General features: G+C 62.9%; 1 protein-coding gene across 2 annotated transcripts; it reads left to right on the forward strand.

Moving 5' to 3' along the window:
- Nucleotides 1-7,764: 7,764 nt before the first annotated feature.
- Nucleotides 7,765-15,100, forward strand: CHRD (chordin). Of its 2 annotated transcripts, XM_017810846.1 has the most exons (22): nucleotides 7,779-7,828; nucleotides 8,342-8,465; nucleotides 8,882-9,019; nucleotides 9,100-9,217; nucleotides 10,117-10,213; nucleotides 10,320-10,461; nucleotides 10,536-10,676; nucleotides 11,159-11,241; nucleotides 11,330-11,477; nucleotides 11,574-11,680; nucleotides 11,761-11,877; nucleotides 11,965-12,121; nucleotides 12,213-12,454; nucleotides 12,537-12,650; nucleotides 12,878-13,090; nucleotides 13,174-13,267; nucleotides 13,435-13,488; nucleotides 13,600-13,703; nucleotides 13,850-13,952; nucleotides 14,071-14,225; nucleotides 14,387-14,480; nucleotides 14,636-15,100. In XM_017810846.1, the coding sequence occupies exons 1-22, from the start codon at nucleotides 7,799-7,801 to the stop codon at nucleotides 14,701-14,703; spliced, it is 2,643 nt and encodes an 880-aa protein (XP_017666335.1). In that variant the 5' UTR covers nucleotides 7,779-7,798; the 3' UTR covers nucleotides 14,704-15,100. The 2 variants fall into 2 exon arrangements, with proteins under 2 accessions (XP_017666336.1, XP_017666335.1); XM_017810847.1 differs by lacking the exons at nucleotides 14,387-14,480; nucleotides 14,636-15,100 and having other exon boundaries at nucleotides 7,765-7,828; nucleotides 8,339-8,465; nucleotides 14,071-14,294.
- The last annotated feature ends 1,516 nt before the right edge of the window (nucleotides 15,101-16,616 follow it).

The raw sequence follows: 16,616 nt of genomic DNA on the forward strand, positions 1-16,616 counted from the left end.
CCGCTTCCTCCCTTGGCTCTGGGCTAGGGAAAGACGTCCCTGGGCGCCCTCGGCGTCTGCTCACCTGGCCCCTGTCCTGAGCGCTTGGCAGCCAGCGCCTCGGTGGTCAGTGCCTCTGCTGTGCCTGTCCAGGGGGTGGGGGTGGCCCTGGTACCTGCAGAAGGGATGGCATCAGTGACCCTGCACTGGACAGCCCCAGGAGCATCAGCTCCTGGCTGTGGCAGACAGGTATGAAAGCCACTGAAGATCCTCTCACAAAGGTGAACCCTGTCCCTGGTGACCCTCTCCCAGAGGTGGACTTCATCCCTGGTGACCTTTTCCCAGAGTTAGACCCCATCCCTGGTAACCCTCACCCGGGTTGCGGTCTGACCCCTACATCCATCACCCAGAGGCAACTTGGGGAACTTGAGATCCCTGGGGTGGCTGTGATGCACAGGGACCCCTCTAAGCTGGGGAGGGTAATGGAGCACAAGGATCTGGCTGGTGCATGGTCCCAGGGCTGTTTCACTGGGGGTACTGGTTGAGAGTGGGGTAGGTGGGAGAAGTACTGGGGGTCTGTTCAGCTCCAGGCCCTGACATGGCCATGGCATTCCCCAGCAAAGCCAGCCCCCACCAGGCACTCTGAGTGCAGAGCCCCATACCCATGTGTACGTGCATGTCCATAATGGCACACGGTACACACGCCCCACGTGCACCCTCAGACCCACGTGTGCACATGCGCACTCCCCTGGCACGCGTCAGGCCACGCGCCCAGATAACCCCCCGCCCCAGCAGCCTCCCACACACTTCCCTTTGGGGGACACCCCGCTCCCAGCCCATATCCTCTTACTCCCAGTCTCCCCATAGCCCGTGCATTTCCTTCTCACACCCCGGCTCTCGCACACTCTTGCACGTTCCCACCCCTGTTCCTGCGGCCGGCAATTCCCAGCAGTGCCTGGCCGGGTGACAACAGTCAGAGTAAACACCCAGCCCCGCTCCGCCTGCTCCAAGCCTTGCTCAGCCCACAACAACCCACCTTATGGGGTGCCCGGATGGAGGGTCCAGTGGGTGCCACAGCTCCAGGGATGAGACTGGCAGCCCAGGCTGCCTGGGCACAGCTGGCAGCAACGGGACCTGTGAGCACCGGGGTCAAACACCTCCAGGCTTCCCCTGCAGGGCCGTGGCCCATTGCGGACGTGACAAGCTGCAAACACACCCATCAGCACCCTTAACCCCTCTGCCAGCACTGGCCCCAGTCCCATCACCAGCCCCACGTCAGTCCCTGCCATGCTCCCTCCATGCCTGTGTCCCCATCCCTCCCTGGCAAAGCCATTGGTGATGCCAGGTGCCCTGCATTCCGTCTTCATTAGGCAAAATTTCATCGGGGGAAACTGGAGAGCAACTGGAAACTGGAGGTCTAATGGGCCCCCATGGTCACTGAGGCACCCTAAGGTGCACACAATAGTCCCTTCACTCCAAAATGCTCCTTTTCAGCCATACCAGAAGCTATCGGGCAGTGTCAGCCCGAGCCCATAGGCAGCCTGGTATTCCTCTGCTGGAAAGGGCAATGCCAGCGTTTGCTGTCCGTGTCAGAGGGGCAGAGGAGGATGTGGGGGGGGAGCTCCGGCTGCGGGCCCCACCCGATTCCAGCGATGCTGTGTGCTGTGGAGGGAGGGGGTGCGGGGGCAGTGAGGCACAGGAACCCCAGAAAGATGCGGGGGCTCCGTCCAGGCAGCCAGGGCTCTGGCAGCGGACAGGAAGCCAGGCGGGGCTGAGGGACTGCACAGCTGGCCGGATCCCGGTGCCAAGTTTCCCACCTCTCCTTACAGGGTGCAAAGTGCCGGGAATCCCGCTGCAGGGGCAGCCGTTCGCACCCACTTTGCCAAGGTGCTGAAAACCGCAGGAGGTGCCAGGAGTCAAGGAAGGGGAGGAGGACGAGGGGGAAGACGCCGGGTTAGGGGGGAGACTGTGGATCGGTGGCACAGCTGCTGTCCCCGCGGGCCACCCAGATGTGCTCGATGGGCACCCCGAGGATGTCAGTGCAAGGCCGGAGTAGCATGGGAAGCAAACCTGGCCTTTCAGGGGCAGGGAGGGGGGTCCTAGCCCCCTTTGAAGCCCCCATAAAAGGGTCTGGCATAAAGGAAAGAGAAAGTCAAAGGAACAAAGGGAGCGGCTAATCCCGGCATGAGCAAACAGCCCCGTTTGCTCAGGGCACAGCTGGCCCCGGGGCCAGGGAAAGAAGCACAGCGGGGCTCTGGGGGTGCCAGGCAGCGGGGGACCCTCTACCCGGGCAGCCCCTCCCCAGGCACGGGCAGCCCCCGGGAGCAGGGTCCCTCCTGGATCCTCTGGGCTTTTTTTCTATATTTGCAAATTGCAATAAACATCCGTGGGCAAATCCTCCTCGAACTGCTCCCAGACAACTGTCCCAGGAGAGCACCGTGACGCTGCTGGGCAAAGGGACTTGCAAGGGGCACCTTGGTCAGGGTGCTGCAGCTTGAGGATGAAGGCTGGCACAGTTTTTCCCACCTTTCCCAATTGCCCGCAGGCCACTTGCTGCCCAGCACTGCAGCACAAAGCCCTGGGTGCTTCCCAGAGGATGCCTCTGGGCGAACCCTCCAGCTACTGCTTTGGGCAAGGGTACCTTGTGCCAGTGGCTCTGCCAGCACCTGGGGTGATTCCACTGTGCTACTTCTCCCATCCTGCTCCTCAGCTGAGCTCCCCACTCCAGTACGGGGCACGGGGTGTGCCGGGAGGGCACCTCATCCCTCTCCCTCCATCCCATGGAGTGGTGAAGGGGTTAATGCCAGGCAGCTGAGCCGCAGGTGGGCGCAAGAATGAAATTCCTTCTCGCTGTCCTGCGAAGTCTGGGCACAAATATTTGCCTGCATGTCCGGTGGGGAGGGGGGAGACCACCATCGCTTCTGGGAGCTTGCTAATCCCCATGCCAAACAAGGCCCCCGCATGCCCTGAATGCCCCCCACCTTCTTCCTGCTGGGGTCACCCCACAAAGCCTTTGAGGAGGGGACATTTGGGGCCAGAGAGACACCAGCACCTTTGGGTGCTCCTGTGAGTAGGGAGCTCTGTGGCATTGATGGGGCACTGGGACCGGGCGTGGTGTTCAAGGGCACTGCCAGGATCTGCTTGGCATGGCAGACAAGACTTTTCTGGGGTCTCCATTCTGCTCCCCAAGCCATGGCCACCACAGCAGGATGGGATGAAGGCAAGAGCCCCAGCCATTCCCACCGTGCCAGCAACACACCCTCTGTAATAAACTCCACTTGTTCACAGACGGAAGACAACACTTTCCCCCCCTCCACCACCCCTCAAACTGCACCCTCCCCTCCTGTACCTGCCACCCCCAAAACCCCCTCAATCAATTCCCAGACCCCCCTTAGCCTTCGTCTGGGACGGCCCAGCCCTGTAAGTCGCCTACCAGTTGTGCAAATATTGCCGGAACGGCTGTAATCCCTGTGTCCAACGTGAATTATGAGATATTTCCACCCATTACGACAGCCCCCCCCCGCCCCGCCGCGTGTGTGTGAGGCCGGGGGGATTAGACACGGCACAAGCCACACTCAGCACAAAGCTTTGGGGAGGTTGATGGCTCTCCACGCCCCATGACAAGGCAGGTCAGTCCAGGGGGGCTCTCTTTGGAGAGAAGAGGTGACCCACATGCCTTCCCATCTCCAGGCTAGTGCCTGGAGGGGCACTGGGGTGCCCAGGAGGCAGTGGGAAGCTGTGGGAAGAGGGGGCTAGGGCATGCAGTTTCGCCATGACCCCATCCCTGGGGAGTAGAGGCTCCTTCCTGCCGCCCCAAGCCCGGCTCATGTTCAAAGCCGCGAGCAGGCAGCGGCTAATGAGGGTAGACAATGGGAACTGCATGGGGCAGAGCACGGGTGAGGGCCTGCTGCGACGCCTCCATGCCAGGCATGGCACAGCCCTGGCACCACGACCCTCTGGAATCCTTCATAAGACCCTCACCACTGGGCAGGGCATGTACCCACGAAGCCCTGGCAGCACTGCAGGCTGTTCTGGGGGGCGCCTGTGGAGCGTCCTACCCATGCTTGCTGAGATTGGAATGACACCTCATGGGACCACCACCTTCCCAAGGGGGACAAGCCAGTGCCCGCTCTGGGTAAAGGTGGCAGAGGGGTGTGGGTGCCAGGCGAGGTGGTTGGGGCTGACCATGGCCAGCTGTCTCCATCCTGGTGCAGCTCCAGCTGCCCATAGCCGGCAGCCCCATTGGGGATGTGCCGGAGTCAGGTCCAGCTCTGGAGCCTCAGAGCTGCCTTTGTGCAGGGCGCTGCTGCTCACACATGTGCAGGCGCTGGGAAGCAGCTGGCAAGACCAGGACCCTTTCCCAGCGCCACCCTCAGCAGGCACCACCCCCTCCCCAGGAGCACAGGGACCCCCCAGGTTCTGGCAAGCAACCCCTGCCCCTTGATGGGGGGGGCATTTCCAGGGGCAGATCAGGCTGTGGATGATCTCCAGGCACAGCTGGGGCATTCATTTCCTCCCTGCCCATGTGCTCCCACTACAGTGGCTGTGCCCCCTCCCTGGGCAGGGATGCCCAGCACCCACCTGCCCTGTCAGGCCCCCTGCCAGCGTACCAACCTGGTCCCAGCCTGGAAGTGCCAGGATATATTTGCAGCCCCCCTCTCCCTCATGCTGCCACCCCGTGCCTCGGATTCCCCCATGCAGAGAGCTGCAGCCAGGAGGGTTCCCCGCCTCTCCCTCCTTTCCCTAGGAAAAGGGAGGGAGCTTCCCCCATTGCTTCCCCATGTCCCGCAGACGAGCCAGGAGACTGTGACGAGCTCTGGGTGCACAGAGCCAGCACTGGATTCCTGGCACCGGCAGGACAGCTGGGAGTCATCACCCGCCTCCTCCCTGCTCAGCCCTGCTCGCATTCCGCCATCCCCAGGGCCGCTGCCGTGCTGCAGCGGGCACTGTGCAGCAACGCTGGCACAGCCACACAGACCCCAACCCTCCCCTGCCCTCCACGTCACTGGATCCCAAGCCAGCGAGGATACCAGGAGAGAGGAGAGGGGACAGGTCAGTGACACTACTGAGGACAGCAAGGAGGGAACAGGGAAAAGGGGTGCCATGCTGCCTGGCATGGTTCCTGCTTGCAGAAAGTGCTTGCAAGCAGCAGGGTGTCGGGCACAGCCATGCCCCAGGGGGATGCCCGTGGTCCTGGCAGTGTCCCAGCCCTGGCGATGCTGGCAGGCTGTCCTGCCCAGGGAACCCCAGCTGCTCCTCATTGCCTTCTGCCAGTTCCTGCCAAGGGCCAGGTCTCCAGCATGGCCAAGCCCCTGTGCCCCACTGCCCTCCCTGGGAGAGGTGCCCACTGCATGGGGACATGTGCCAAACTGGGACACAGAACGGGATGAGGCAACCATGAGTGAGCTGGGGATGAGCAATCCCATGTGGGCTGGCACTGGGGGCGTGGGGCAGTGGGCTGCAGCCCCTCCAGTGACTCAGCGGGCTGTGGGGAGGCCCAGGAGGAGTCTTCTGGGGAGGCAGGGGCCTGTTGTGCTCCAGCTGTGCTGTGTTTCCCTAGCTACACCGCACAGCTGGCCGGGTGTTTGTACCGCCCGGAGTTGATTTTGGCAGTCCTGCTCTTCCCCCTCCTCCCGTCTCCACTCGCCTTCCCCACACCGGGTGCCCGCCTGCCACACACCCACCACCCTCAGCCCCTCCCTGACACAGGGGTGGCAACAGGGACATGGGTGACACACACTAGCCCCCACTCCTCACCGGCTCCCCCTCCCCAAAATTCACGCCTCAGTTTACCCAGCTGGATGATGCTTTCCATAGGTTTTTCCGTGGTGTCTACTCATTGCCAACCACTGCCACCGTGGCCAGCCCAGGCACATGTGGGTGAAGAGTGGGGCTGGTGCTGGGTGCTGCTCTCACAGCCCCTTCCCCACCCCAGCTGCCCCCTCCAACCCTGGGCAAGGGAACCCAGGCATCCGGGCTCCTGTGCCCCCACAGCCGCTGTCACTGGTGAGCAGGAGCCCAGGGTCTCACTCTGGAGCCTTCCTCTGCCCAGGGGTGGGTGGCGGCTGGAGGAATTTAGGAATGTAGAGGGCACAAGCTGCAAGCTGTGGGGGGTGTATGACTTTGCAGAGTGCAGTGTGGATTGGGGGCTGGGGGTGGGCTAATTTGGGAGTCCATGCTCAGGGGTGTTGAGCAGATGGAGGATCCATAGTCCCGTAGAAGGGCGGGATGCCGGGGAGAGGTCTGTCCCACATGGGGTCCATGTTCCTCATGGGACTGTGGACGGACAGTGCCCTGCAGTACCCCATGGCCTGGGCTGCCAAGTGGCCTGAGAATGGTCTGAGTGGGTGGAGGAGTCCCCAGGATGTTTCATGCCCAAGACAGGGGGGCAATGAGCCCTGGAAGGGCTCATGACTGAGGGTGGACTGTGTGGATGTGTGGATGGGGAGACCCCAGGATGCTCTGTGCCCAGTAGATGCCCCATGCCAGGGAGAGTATATGGATTGAGGAGACAGGCATCTGAATGGGTGTGCTCTGCAAATGCCTTATTCCCAAGGTGGCTTATGTGGATGAGGGACTCCCTGGGGGGCTCATGGCCTCAGAGAGGGGCATGTGAATGGGGGCATATTGAGGATGCCCAGTGCTCAGAAGCACCCCAAGGTCTGAGGGAAGGGGTGTGAATGGTGATGGTGGTGTCTCCACAGTGCCCTATGTCCCAGTGGGTGTTGTGTCCCCAAGATGCCCAGCCTCTGAAGATGCCCCATGCCCTGAGGGAGGGTTATATCATAGAATCATATAGACTGGGTTGGGTTGGAAAGGACCTTAATGATCACCTAGTTCCAAGCCCCATCCCTCAGGTTCCCCATGCCCTGGGGCTGGCATGTGAGTGGGAACGCTCTACACCCGGGGGTACCCCATGCTCAGGGCAGGGAGGGGGCAACGAATGGGGGGGGATTCCCTGCCCAGCGGGGCAGCCACGTGCCCCGGGGTGCCACAGGACAGGACAGGATGGCCCGTGCCCTGCGAGAGCGGAGGAGCCGGGGGCCGGGGGGGTGTCGGAGCGCGGCGGGGGGCGCATCCCCCCCGGCCGGCCGCTGCCTGCGCCTCATTAGCGGGGCCTTTGTTTGCACAGGGCTCGCAGCTCCCGCTTGCCCATGCCGCCGCCTATAAAGCGGAGCCGGAGCCGGCAGCCGGGCAGAGGCGGCGGCAGCGCCCGGCAGCGCCCGGCCCCCGCTCCCCGCCGCCGCCCCCGGTCCCGGTCCGCCCGCCCCGGCCGGCCGGCACCATGCGCGCCGCCGCGCTGTTGCTGCTCGCCCTGCTCCCTCTCCGGCCCCTGCCCGGCCGCGCCGCCCGCCCCAAGCTCGCCCTGCCCATCCGGCCCGACACGGACCCGCTGCCCCCCGGCGGGGCGGCAGGTAGGAGCCCCCTGCCCTACACCCCTCCTTCCCCCGCTCCGCGCTCCCCTCGTCCTGCACCAGCCGCTGCCGCGCCCCACTTCGCACATTCCCGCGTCGGGCACCTCCTCCCTGCCACCCGCACCCCTGTCCGTGCACCGCATGTCTGCCCCCCCCCTCCTCTGGCATCCCGCCCCGGGCCCCCCGGCTGGCCGGGACAGGCACTGGGACCGGCACCGGGAGCGCAGCGGGCGGCGGGGCGGTGCCGGCCGGTCCGGGGGTGCGGCAGGGGGGTGTCCGCGGCCCGGAGGTGACCGGGGACGGCGGTGGGTGGTGGTGGTGTCTCCGCAGGCTGCGCCTTCGGGGGGCACTTCTATGCCCTGGAGGAGACGTGGCATCCGGACCTGGGGGAGCCCTTCGGGGTGATGCGCTGCGTTATTTGCCACTGCGAGCCGGTGAGTGGCCCCGCAACACCCTTTGCCCAGCAAACTCCCCAGGACCCGACCCTACTGGGGACGGGGCTGGCAGGGAGGGAGTTCGACCCCTCCGTTCAATATAGCCTTTTCTTTCCTTCTCCTTCCCATGGAAGAGAGAAGCGCGATCCCTCCAGCCAGCCGGACACCTGGATGTCCTCCCCCGAGGCAGCAGGGAGGAGAAGGGGGGTTTAAAGGATCAGGCTTCATTCTTTCTCCCCCTCCTCAGGGATGGCCCCTGGCCTCCTCCCTCCCTCCGAGCAGTCCCCCGAGTCCTGGCGGGGCCACGCACAGCTGGTCAGGGGGCTGGGGGCCACGGGGAGGGGGGCTCGGGCTTGGCTGCCTTACAGGCAGCTGGGGGCTGTGCAAGGTGTCCAGGGGCTCCAGATGGGAAAAGCCAGGCTGTGCTGGGAGTCCATGGCCTGGCACACCTTGGCATGGCCTGGCACACCTTGGCATGGCTCTCACAGGCTCTTCTTGGCCCCCCCTCAGCAGAGGAACCGCCGGGGGAAGCCAGTGGGGAAAGTGAACTGCAAGAATATGAAGCAGGACTGCCCCGTGCCTGCCTGTCCCCGGGCCACGCTGCTTCCAGGGCACTGCTGCCACACCTGCCCCAAAGGTGAGAACAGCAGGTGCCTCCATGAAGGGAACCCCCCCAGCACCCCCAGCATTTCCCGTGGGCCTGGGAAAGGGGGCACTGCACACACCTCTGAGAAGAGTTGATTGATTTTTTATGGAAGCCACCAGTGCCCACAATATGTCGGGCATGGGGGAGTTCTGAAGGGCACAGTCATCCCTGAACCACCCTGGAAAGGGTGCAGAGAGGGCACACAGGGCTAAATGCCCTGCTTGTCCATGGGCCTGTGCACAGCATGCCCCTGCACCCCAGTTCAGAGACCCATAGTGATTCACAGGGCACTTCTTGGTCTAGCTCAGGAGGGGAGATTTATTATTGTCCCCCTCCCCAAGCTCTTGGGCACAAGCAGCCCGGTGTGATGCTCTCCCCTTGTGTCCACCCCATGCCAACCTTGCCAGGCCCCCCAGAGAAAAACCTTGCACCCCACTTCGACACCTTCGAGTACTTCCAGGACAAGGAGGATGACCTGGACAAGCCCTACAATGACCGCTCCTACCTCAGCTCCGAGGGGCTGGCCCGTGACGATGCCCGCACAGGTGAGCCACCCCCCCGTCTGGGCAGCAGCAGTGGGGGCCACCCCTCTGCACTCCCAGTCACCATCGGCATCCCTCCTCAGAGTTTGTGGCCTTGCTGACAAGTGGCCCAGAGCCGTGGCACCCCACGTCCAGCGCAGTGGCCAAGGCTCGCTTCACCCTGCTGCGCTCATCCCTGCTCTTCTCCATCAGCTACGAGCGGTGAGTCCTGTTCCCCAACCCCTGCCCGGGCAGGGCAGCAGGCAGCTCTTGGCTCTCAGGGGGGGATGCTACAGTGTTTGTGCCTCAGTTTCCCTTCTGACATCCCCTGTTGTGGTGCCACAGCCTTGCATTGACAGGGTGAGAAATGTGGGGAGGCAGCAGCATGCTGGGGCTCCAGCCTGGGTCAGTGGCCAGGATTTCGGCACACCCACGGTGCCGGCCCGGCCTCACCCATTTGCCTCCAGGTCTGGAGTGGGAACAAATTGGAACAGCTCCAGGGCTCCTGTGGGTGAAGCTGGCAGAAATTCTGTGCCACCCTGCAGGCTCTGCCGGTGGGCACTACCAGGGCACTGCTACCAGGTTCCCCTATTTTTGCCTTGCCCTCCCTGAATGCCTGCCAATGGCAGAGCTTCTCCTCTCCCTCCCTCCTCCTGATCCAGTTTCTTCTGTTATTCCTCGCTTCCAGGCCCCTTTGCATAGTAAAGTGGTGACTAATTTCCAGCTCTGACCGGGGGAGCCAAGCAGTGCTGAAAATGCTCCTTATTTACAGCCTGAGCATTCGGCTCCCAGCAGGTCCGGTCCTGCTGCCTTTCCCGACAGGGACCCCCACCCTGGTCTGTGCCAATTAGACTCTGCTCTGGGTTAGGAGAGCCCAGAGGACCCGTGCCAAGCTGGCATCCAGCGGGACAGTAATGTTGGGCTAGTCCTGACATGGGCGGGCAGAGCGTGGCACTTGGCACCCCAGGAGAACGTCATCCTTCTCCTGCCCACCCCAAACCCCTGGGTGACCCCCATGTGCCCTCCCCAACATACCCCTATGCCTGATGCTGAGTAAGGGTGGTGCCAGGGGATGAAGGGGGCCAGGCAGGCGGTCCTTGCTCACCCCCTGGTGCCCGCAGGCTGGGGCGGCCGAGTCGGGTGCGTTTCAGTGACCCTGAGGGCAACGTGCTGTTCGAACACCCTGTGCAGAAGAGCGCTGCCCCTGAGGATGGCATGGTGAGAGGGGCTGGGAGGGCAGGGGGGCATGGTGACCCTTCCACTCCCTGCTCAGGTGTGCGGTGCCCCCCAGCCCCTGCCCAACCCTTTCATTCATCACCCACAGCTCTGTGGGATGTGGAGGACAGTGTCCAAAGCCAATGTCCAGCTGCTGCGGGGGGAGCAGCTCCGTGTGTCCCTCATCACCCGGGCACAGCCCTCTGGAGAGGTCCATGGGCACATCCTCAAGCACCGGGCACTCTTCGCAGGTAAGTCCAGCTCCTGCATGCCCACCCAATGGGTGCCCACCAGAATGCCTCTCATGCCCCCTCTCTCTGCGCAGAGACGTTCGGTGCCATCCTGACCTCGTCAGATCCCTTGCACCTGGGTGCTGGGGGCATGGCCATGCTGACACTGAGTGACACCGAGAGCAACCTGCACTTCATCCTCATGGCCCGGGGGCTGCTGGAGCCTGGCGCCGGGGGTGAGGGCTGGCAGGGACACCCTGGCACTGTCCAGATGGGGCTGCAAGGCTGGTGGGGTGCATGGCATGTCTGTGGCTCAGGATGCATGGGTCAGCATCTGTGGGGTCAGGATGGGTGTCTGGACTGGGTGTAGGGCTCAGGGTGGGTATAGGGGCTGATATGGGGGGGAATGTGAGGTGTGAATAGGGGTTGCTCTATGATTTGGGGTGTGTGATGTGCACCTATGGAGGAGTGTGAGGCCAGGGGATGCTGGAGTGCATATGGAGTGTGGGGGTCACTGTACAAGAAAGACGGGTTTGGGATGTCGGTGTGCAAGGATTTGGGGAGTGCTGGAGGGAGTGGTGAGGGTCCAGGCATATAGGGCAGGCAGCTGGCAAGAAACGGGGAACAGGTGCAGGGGTTTGAGGGTGGTAGGTGCAGAGGGGTGAGTCTGACAATGGTTGACTAGTCCAGTGGGTCCACTTCCCTCTGCCCTGTCCAGAATCCTCCTCAGTCCCACTGAGGGTCCGCATACTGTACCAGGGCCAGACGCTACGGGAGGTCCAGGCCAACATCACCAGGGAGGTAAAGCCATCTGTTCCCCTGCATGCCCTGACAGCCACAGTGCCCAGAGCACCACGGCTGATCCATGGCACTGTACCCCCCTTGGCAGGACCCCGACTTTGCAGAAGTGCTGAGCGATCTGTCCACCCACGAGCTGCAGTGGCTGGTGCAGGGGCAGCTCCGCATCGTGGCTGAGACGGAGGGCCGGCATGCACGTCAGCTGGCAGGCACCATCACCACCCGCCGCAGCTGTGACAGTGAGCACGGGGCAGGCACCATGGGGTGCAGGGGGGTGGCCATGCCCACTTCCTGTCAACCTCACCCACCCCTGTGCCTCTCTCCCTGGGATGAAGCCATCCAAAGCGTGCTGTGCGGAGCAGATGCCTTGATGCCAACCAAGACCGGGGCTGTGGGCTCAGCCAAGCTGGCACTGCATGAGAATGGCACTCTGGAGTACCAGGTAAGTGGTGGGCACCTATCTCCCTCCCTCCCTGGGGGCATCTACCACCCTGGCACTGCCCCTTGACACCCTGCCTGCAGGTGCAGGTGGTGGGCACTGCCAGTGAGGTGATGGGCATCACACTGGAGACCAAACCCCGGCGGAAGAGCAAAAGGAACATCCTGTTCGACATGACACCCAGCTACAAGGATGGGCTGGTGAGCACTGAGTGACACTGGGGGGGATAGCACAGGGTCTTTGGGTGAGTGGCCATCCCAACCTGTGTTGTCTCCCACCGGTGGCAGGCCTGGGGTGCCTGGCAGAGCCCAAGTGCCCGTGATGCCCATATGCTTCTGCAAAATGAGCTTTTCCTCAATGTGGCCACCAAGGACTGGGCAGAGGGCGAGCTGCGGGGCCAAGTCATCTCCTTGCCCTACAGCGGGCTGCTCACCCGCTACACAGGTACCCAGGGACATGTGGGGTGGTAATGGGGGGCAGTGAGGCAGCTCTCTCACACACCACTCCCACCCCCATGGCCCCTGTCTGTGCACAGAGATGCCCGTGGCGTTGGCAGGGCAGTTGGTGTCCCCCCCAGTGAGCAGCGGCGCTGGGGGGCATGCCTGGCTCTCGCTGGATGAGCACTGCCACCTGCACTACGAGATCTCAGTGGCAGGGCTGGGGCGCCCGAGCGACGGCACTGTCAGTGCCCACCTCCACGGGGTGGCCGAGCTGGGCGAGATGGGTGCCCGCCCCCACCAGCACAAGCGCCTGCTCAAGGGTTTCTACAGCACTGAGGTGAGGTGGGCACCTGGTCGGGGAACCCCATGGCAGGGGCTGGGCCAGACCTCACCATCCTTACCTCCTCTTGCACTGACAGGCTCAGGGGGTGGTGAAGGACCTGGATGCTGACCTGCTGCAACACCTGGCCCAGGGCACTGCTTTCCTGCAAGTCAGCACCAAAGCACACCCCCATGGGGAGATGCGGGGACGGGTAGGTCCTTATTGGGTCGGGGCACCCCTACCCATCCCCACTGTTGCCTGGGGTCCCCAGCTGGGTAGCACTGCCTGGAGCAGGGTGGAAGAGCACAGGATGGGGGAGATGCTGTTGTGTGGTCCCAGCACTACAGCGTGATGTGTTCTGTGGTTGTGGGTGCTTTCTTCACTAGTCTTGACCATGCAGGGCAGCGAAGCAACCTCCTGCCTGTTGCCCCCTTCCAGGTGCACATCCCCAATCAGTGCCATGCAGGAGGGACCCGCCTGACCCCAGAGGAGGCCCTGGGCGAGGCCCAGTTCTCAGAGGGCACTAAGACCAGGGACCTGGAGCAGCTGAAGAAGGACCCCAACTCCTGCTTCTTTGAGGGTCAGCTCCGGGCACACGGCACCCGCTGGGCACCTGACTATGACAAAAAGTGCTCCATCTGCAGCTGCCAGGTACAAACCAGGGGGATGTGCTTCGGAGGCAGCACCCACCAGCAGTGCCCCCCCATAATGAACCCCATCCCTGCTGTCCCCAGAAGCGCACAGTGATCTGTGACCCCATCTTGTGCCAGCCCCTCAACTGTACCCACCAGGTGCACCCCGAAGAGCTGTGCTGCCCCATCTGTGAAGGTACCTGGGAGACAGAGGGGTTTCCATGCTGGGGGGTTCCCTCAGAACAAGGTCCTGGGAGATAGAGGGGTTTCCATGCTGGGGGGTTCCCTCAGAACAAGGTCCCTCTCTGAGATTTTGCTGCTGGCACTGTGTGCACCCCCTCATTGCCTTCCTCTTCCTTGTAGAGAAGAGAGAGAAGGAAGAGCTGAAGCTGGAACGGGCACGGGACAGTAGTGAGGGTGAGTCCTAGTAGGTATGGGCTGAGAGGGTAGCTCTGCTTCTCTCAGCCTCCCCAACACCCCCACTAGGGCTATGCCTTCCTCTTCTTATTCTCTGTCTCTCTCTCTCAGGCTGCTACTTTGATGGGGACAAAACATGGCGAGGCTCTGGCACTCGCTGGCACCCTGTTGTGCCCCCCTTTGGCCTCATCAAATGTGCCATTTGTACCTGCAAGGTGAGTGAACCCTGCAAGGGTTCCAGACTTGCCCCCCAAACTGGTCTGGCACCTATGGGTGCTCTGGGTTACTGGGCAGGAACTCAAACCATGGAGTGGGGTGCCAGCTGCCCGTGCCTCCCATGAGCCCCATGCACTCCCTGCAGGGCACCACGGGTGAAGTGCACTGTGAAAAGGTGCAGTGCCCGCGGCTCACCTGTGCCAACCCCGTGCGTGTCAGCCCCTCCGACTGCTGCAAGCAGTGCCCAGGTACCTGCACCCCTCTCCTTCCCTCCATTCTCCCTTCATAGCCCCTCCATGCCCCCACTGGCAATGCCACAGGGTGCCCTGCCACAGGTAGGCAGCCTCCCAGTGCCCTTTCCTGCAGCCCCGGAGAAGAGTGTTCCAAAGCTGGCTGACTCCATGCAGGCAGATGGACCACGGGCGTGCCGCTTCGGGCGTCGCTGGTACCTCAACAACGAGAGCTGGCACCCCTCCGTGCCCCCTTTTGGAGAAATGAAGTGTATCCTGTGCTGGTGTGTGGTGAGTGTGCCCGCCTGAGGCAGCAATAGGGGAAGATGCCCTGTGCCAGTCCCCGGGGCTTTGAGAACGGGTAGGAGGGCAGCACCCTGGGCACCCACTGCACCCTGAGGAGCTGCTGCCCCCCCCAGCTCTAGTGCTCAGCCCCTCTTTCTGTCCTTCAGTCAGGGGAGACGCACTGCCAGCGCCAGGAGTGTCCCCCATCTGCCTGCGCCAGCCCTGCCACAAGGGACAACCCCTGCTGTGCCAAGTGCCGTGGTGAGTGCTGCTGCTCACGCATAGGCACCACTCCGCAGTCTGTTTCCCGTTACCTCCCAGTACTCTTGGTACTGAGCCAGGGCTGGCACAACGACCCCACATGCCCTCATGGAGCCTTCTGTGCCCATTTCTCAGCCTCACTTTCCTCTTCACAGCCCTGGACGCCCCCTTGGATGCACAGGAGAAGGTCCACGATGACAAGGTGGAGGCGTGGAGTCACTGAGCAGTGACTGCTGCCCAGACTAGGGCAAGCACACAGCGAGGCTGGGTGGCACGGGGGAGTCCCTGCCACCTATTGCCCCTGCCCGCCCAGCGTGGGGGGCACAAAGGAGCACAGCAGGGTGCACACGGCCAGGCCCCCAGCCTGGGCACCCCATCTCAGCATGACTGCAATGCCAGGACTGCCCTACCCACTCATGCCAGTGGGCAGAGGCTGGGCTCAGAGAAGTTGGGGCACCTGCTGCCCTCCCCCTCCAAGCCCCGCTGGCCATTGGGCATTGTGCCCACGTTGTACATAATGTAAAATCCCTCTGATCCCTGTTTGCTGCACCCACCCTGGCTCGGCTGGGCTTCTCACGTAATTTATGGTGCCCGTGGACGGGGGTCAAGATGTATTTATTAAAACCAGAGATATTGCCCACCTGGCTCCCGTCTCTTGCTAGCAGCAGCAGGCCCATGCTGGGCTCCAGTAGGGTTTGCAGGTCCCAGCATTGCTGGGGTTGGGGGTGTGTATTTGGGGGGTACAGGGCATAGGAGCCAATGCTAGGCTGGAGACACCCATCATGGGCTGTGGATTGGCACTGGAGAGGACCAGAGCGGTGTCCAGTGCCACAGCTGGAGCCACGATGCCAGCCATGCTTCTCTCCATGACGGAGGCTGCAGGCACAGTCCTTGGCAATGGTGACCACTGGCACAGGGACAGCTGGACTCTCTCCCTCATGCCTCCATGATGGCACAAAGAGTCCAGCCCAGGACCACAAGCCAGTGGCCACCCATGGAGACACTGTCCTACAGCACCACAACCAGCCAGGTGCCTGGGGCTGGGCACAGGCACTCGTGGCAGTGCAGAGCAGGCCACTGTGAGTGCTCTGGGGCAGCGCAACTCCAGTCACCTCAGTACAGCTGCACTGGACTAAGGCCTCATGGGGCCCATGGGAGTGACCCAGTGCTGCCACCTGCCCTTCCATCCCCAAGGTGGAGGACTGGTGTATCTCTGGGAACATCCATGCTGTGTTGGGATGGATGCACTAGAATGACTGGGATGTTACAAGAGCTATACTGGGCTATGCTGGAACAGTGCCAGGGCTGTAGGGAAAGTAACACTGGGCTCTACTGGGACAGCAGTAAGGCATACTGGTACAACAATGCTGCAGTGGGACAGTGTTAGTCTGTGCTGGGCCTGCACCAAAGGTGACACTGGGCTAGGCAGGAGTAGAGGTAGGGCAATAGAAGAATGGTACTGGGGGAAAACAGACTGGGACAGAGCCCTGTGTGCTGAGCTGGGTGTCCTGCCCTGTGCACATCCACGGCCACACAGGTGTCTGTGCCAGCAGGGTGGCATCGCCCGTGGTGGCCTTGCAGTGTGATGGTGGTCCATAGTCGGGCACGCTAGTAGCAGTGGGCAGAGCATGTGTCCTGGCACACGGCTTCCCCTCCGGATGAGTGTCCCTGCTGCCACAGGGCAGTGCCAGGAGCTGACGAGCAAGGAGGGAGCTCCGTGCCTGGGGATACAATGAGCGGGCAGCCCATTTTGTCACCTCCCTGCCTCAAACCGGTTTGTGTCCGGCAATGAACCCTCCCAGGCTGGCACAGGGCATATTCCAGCCCCCAGCCCAGCCATCGTCACCCACCCTTGGGGGTGCCAACGTCAAACCAGAGGGTGGCACCTGGGCAGTGAGAACTAGCCCGTTCCTGATCCCGCAGCACCAGCCCAGCGGTGCCACAGCTCTGTCTTTCTCTGCACCCAGTTCTTGTCACAAAGGTGCCATACGGTGCCCCAGGGAGGAGGGTGACCTTGGCCCTGCCAGCTGCCCCAGCTGCCCCTGAGCCCACGGCGGCAGTGAGACGGAGGTCCCGGCAGCCAGCCTGCCATGCCGGAGAGCCTTGCCCAAGGATTGCCGGTGCCAAGCTCTACCC

This window comes from Lepidothrix coronata, unplaced genomic scaffold, assembly GCF_001604755.1.
Source record: "Lepidothrix coronata isolate B3197 unplaced genomic scaffold, Lepidothrix_coronata-1.0 Scaffold29, whole genome shotgun sequence".
Lineage (NCBI taxonomy): Eukaryota > Metazoa > Chordata > Aves > Passeriformes > Pipridae > Lepidothrix > Lepidothrix coronata.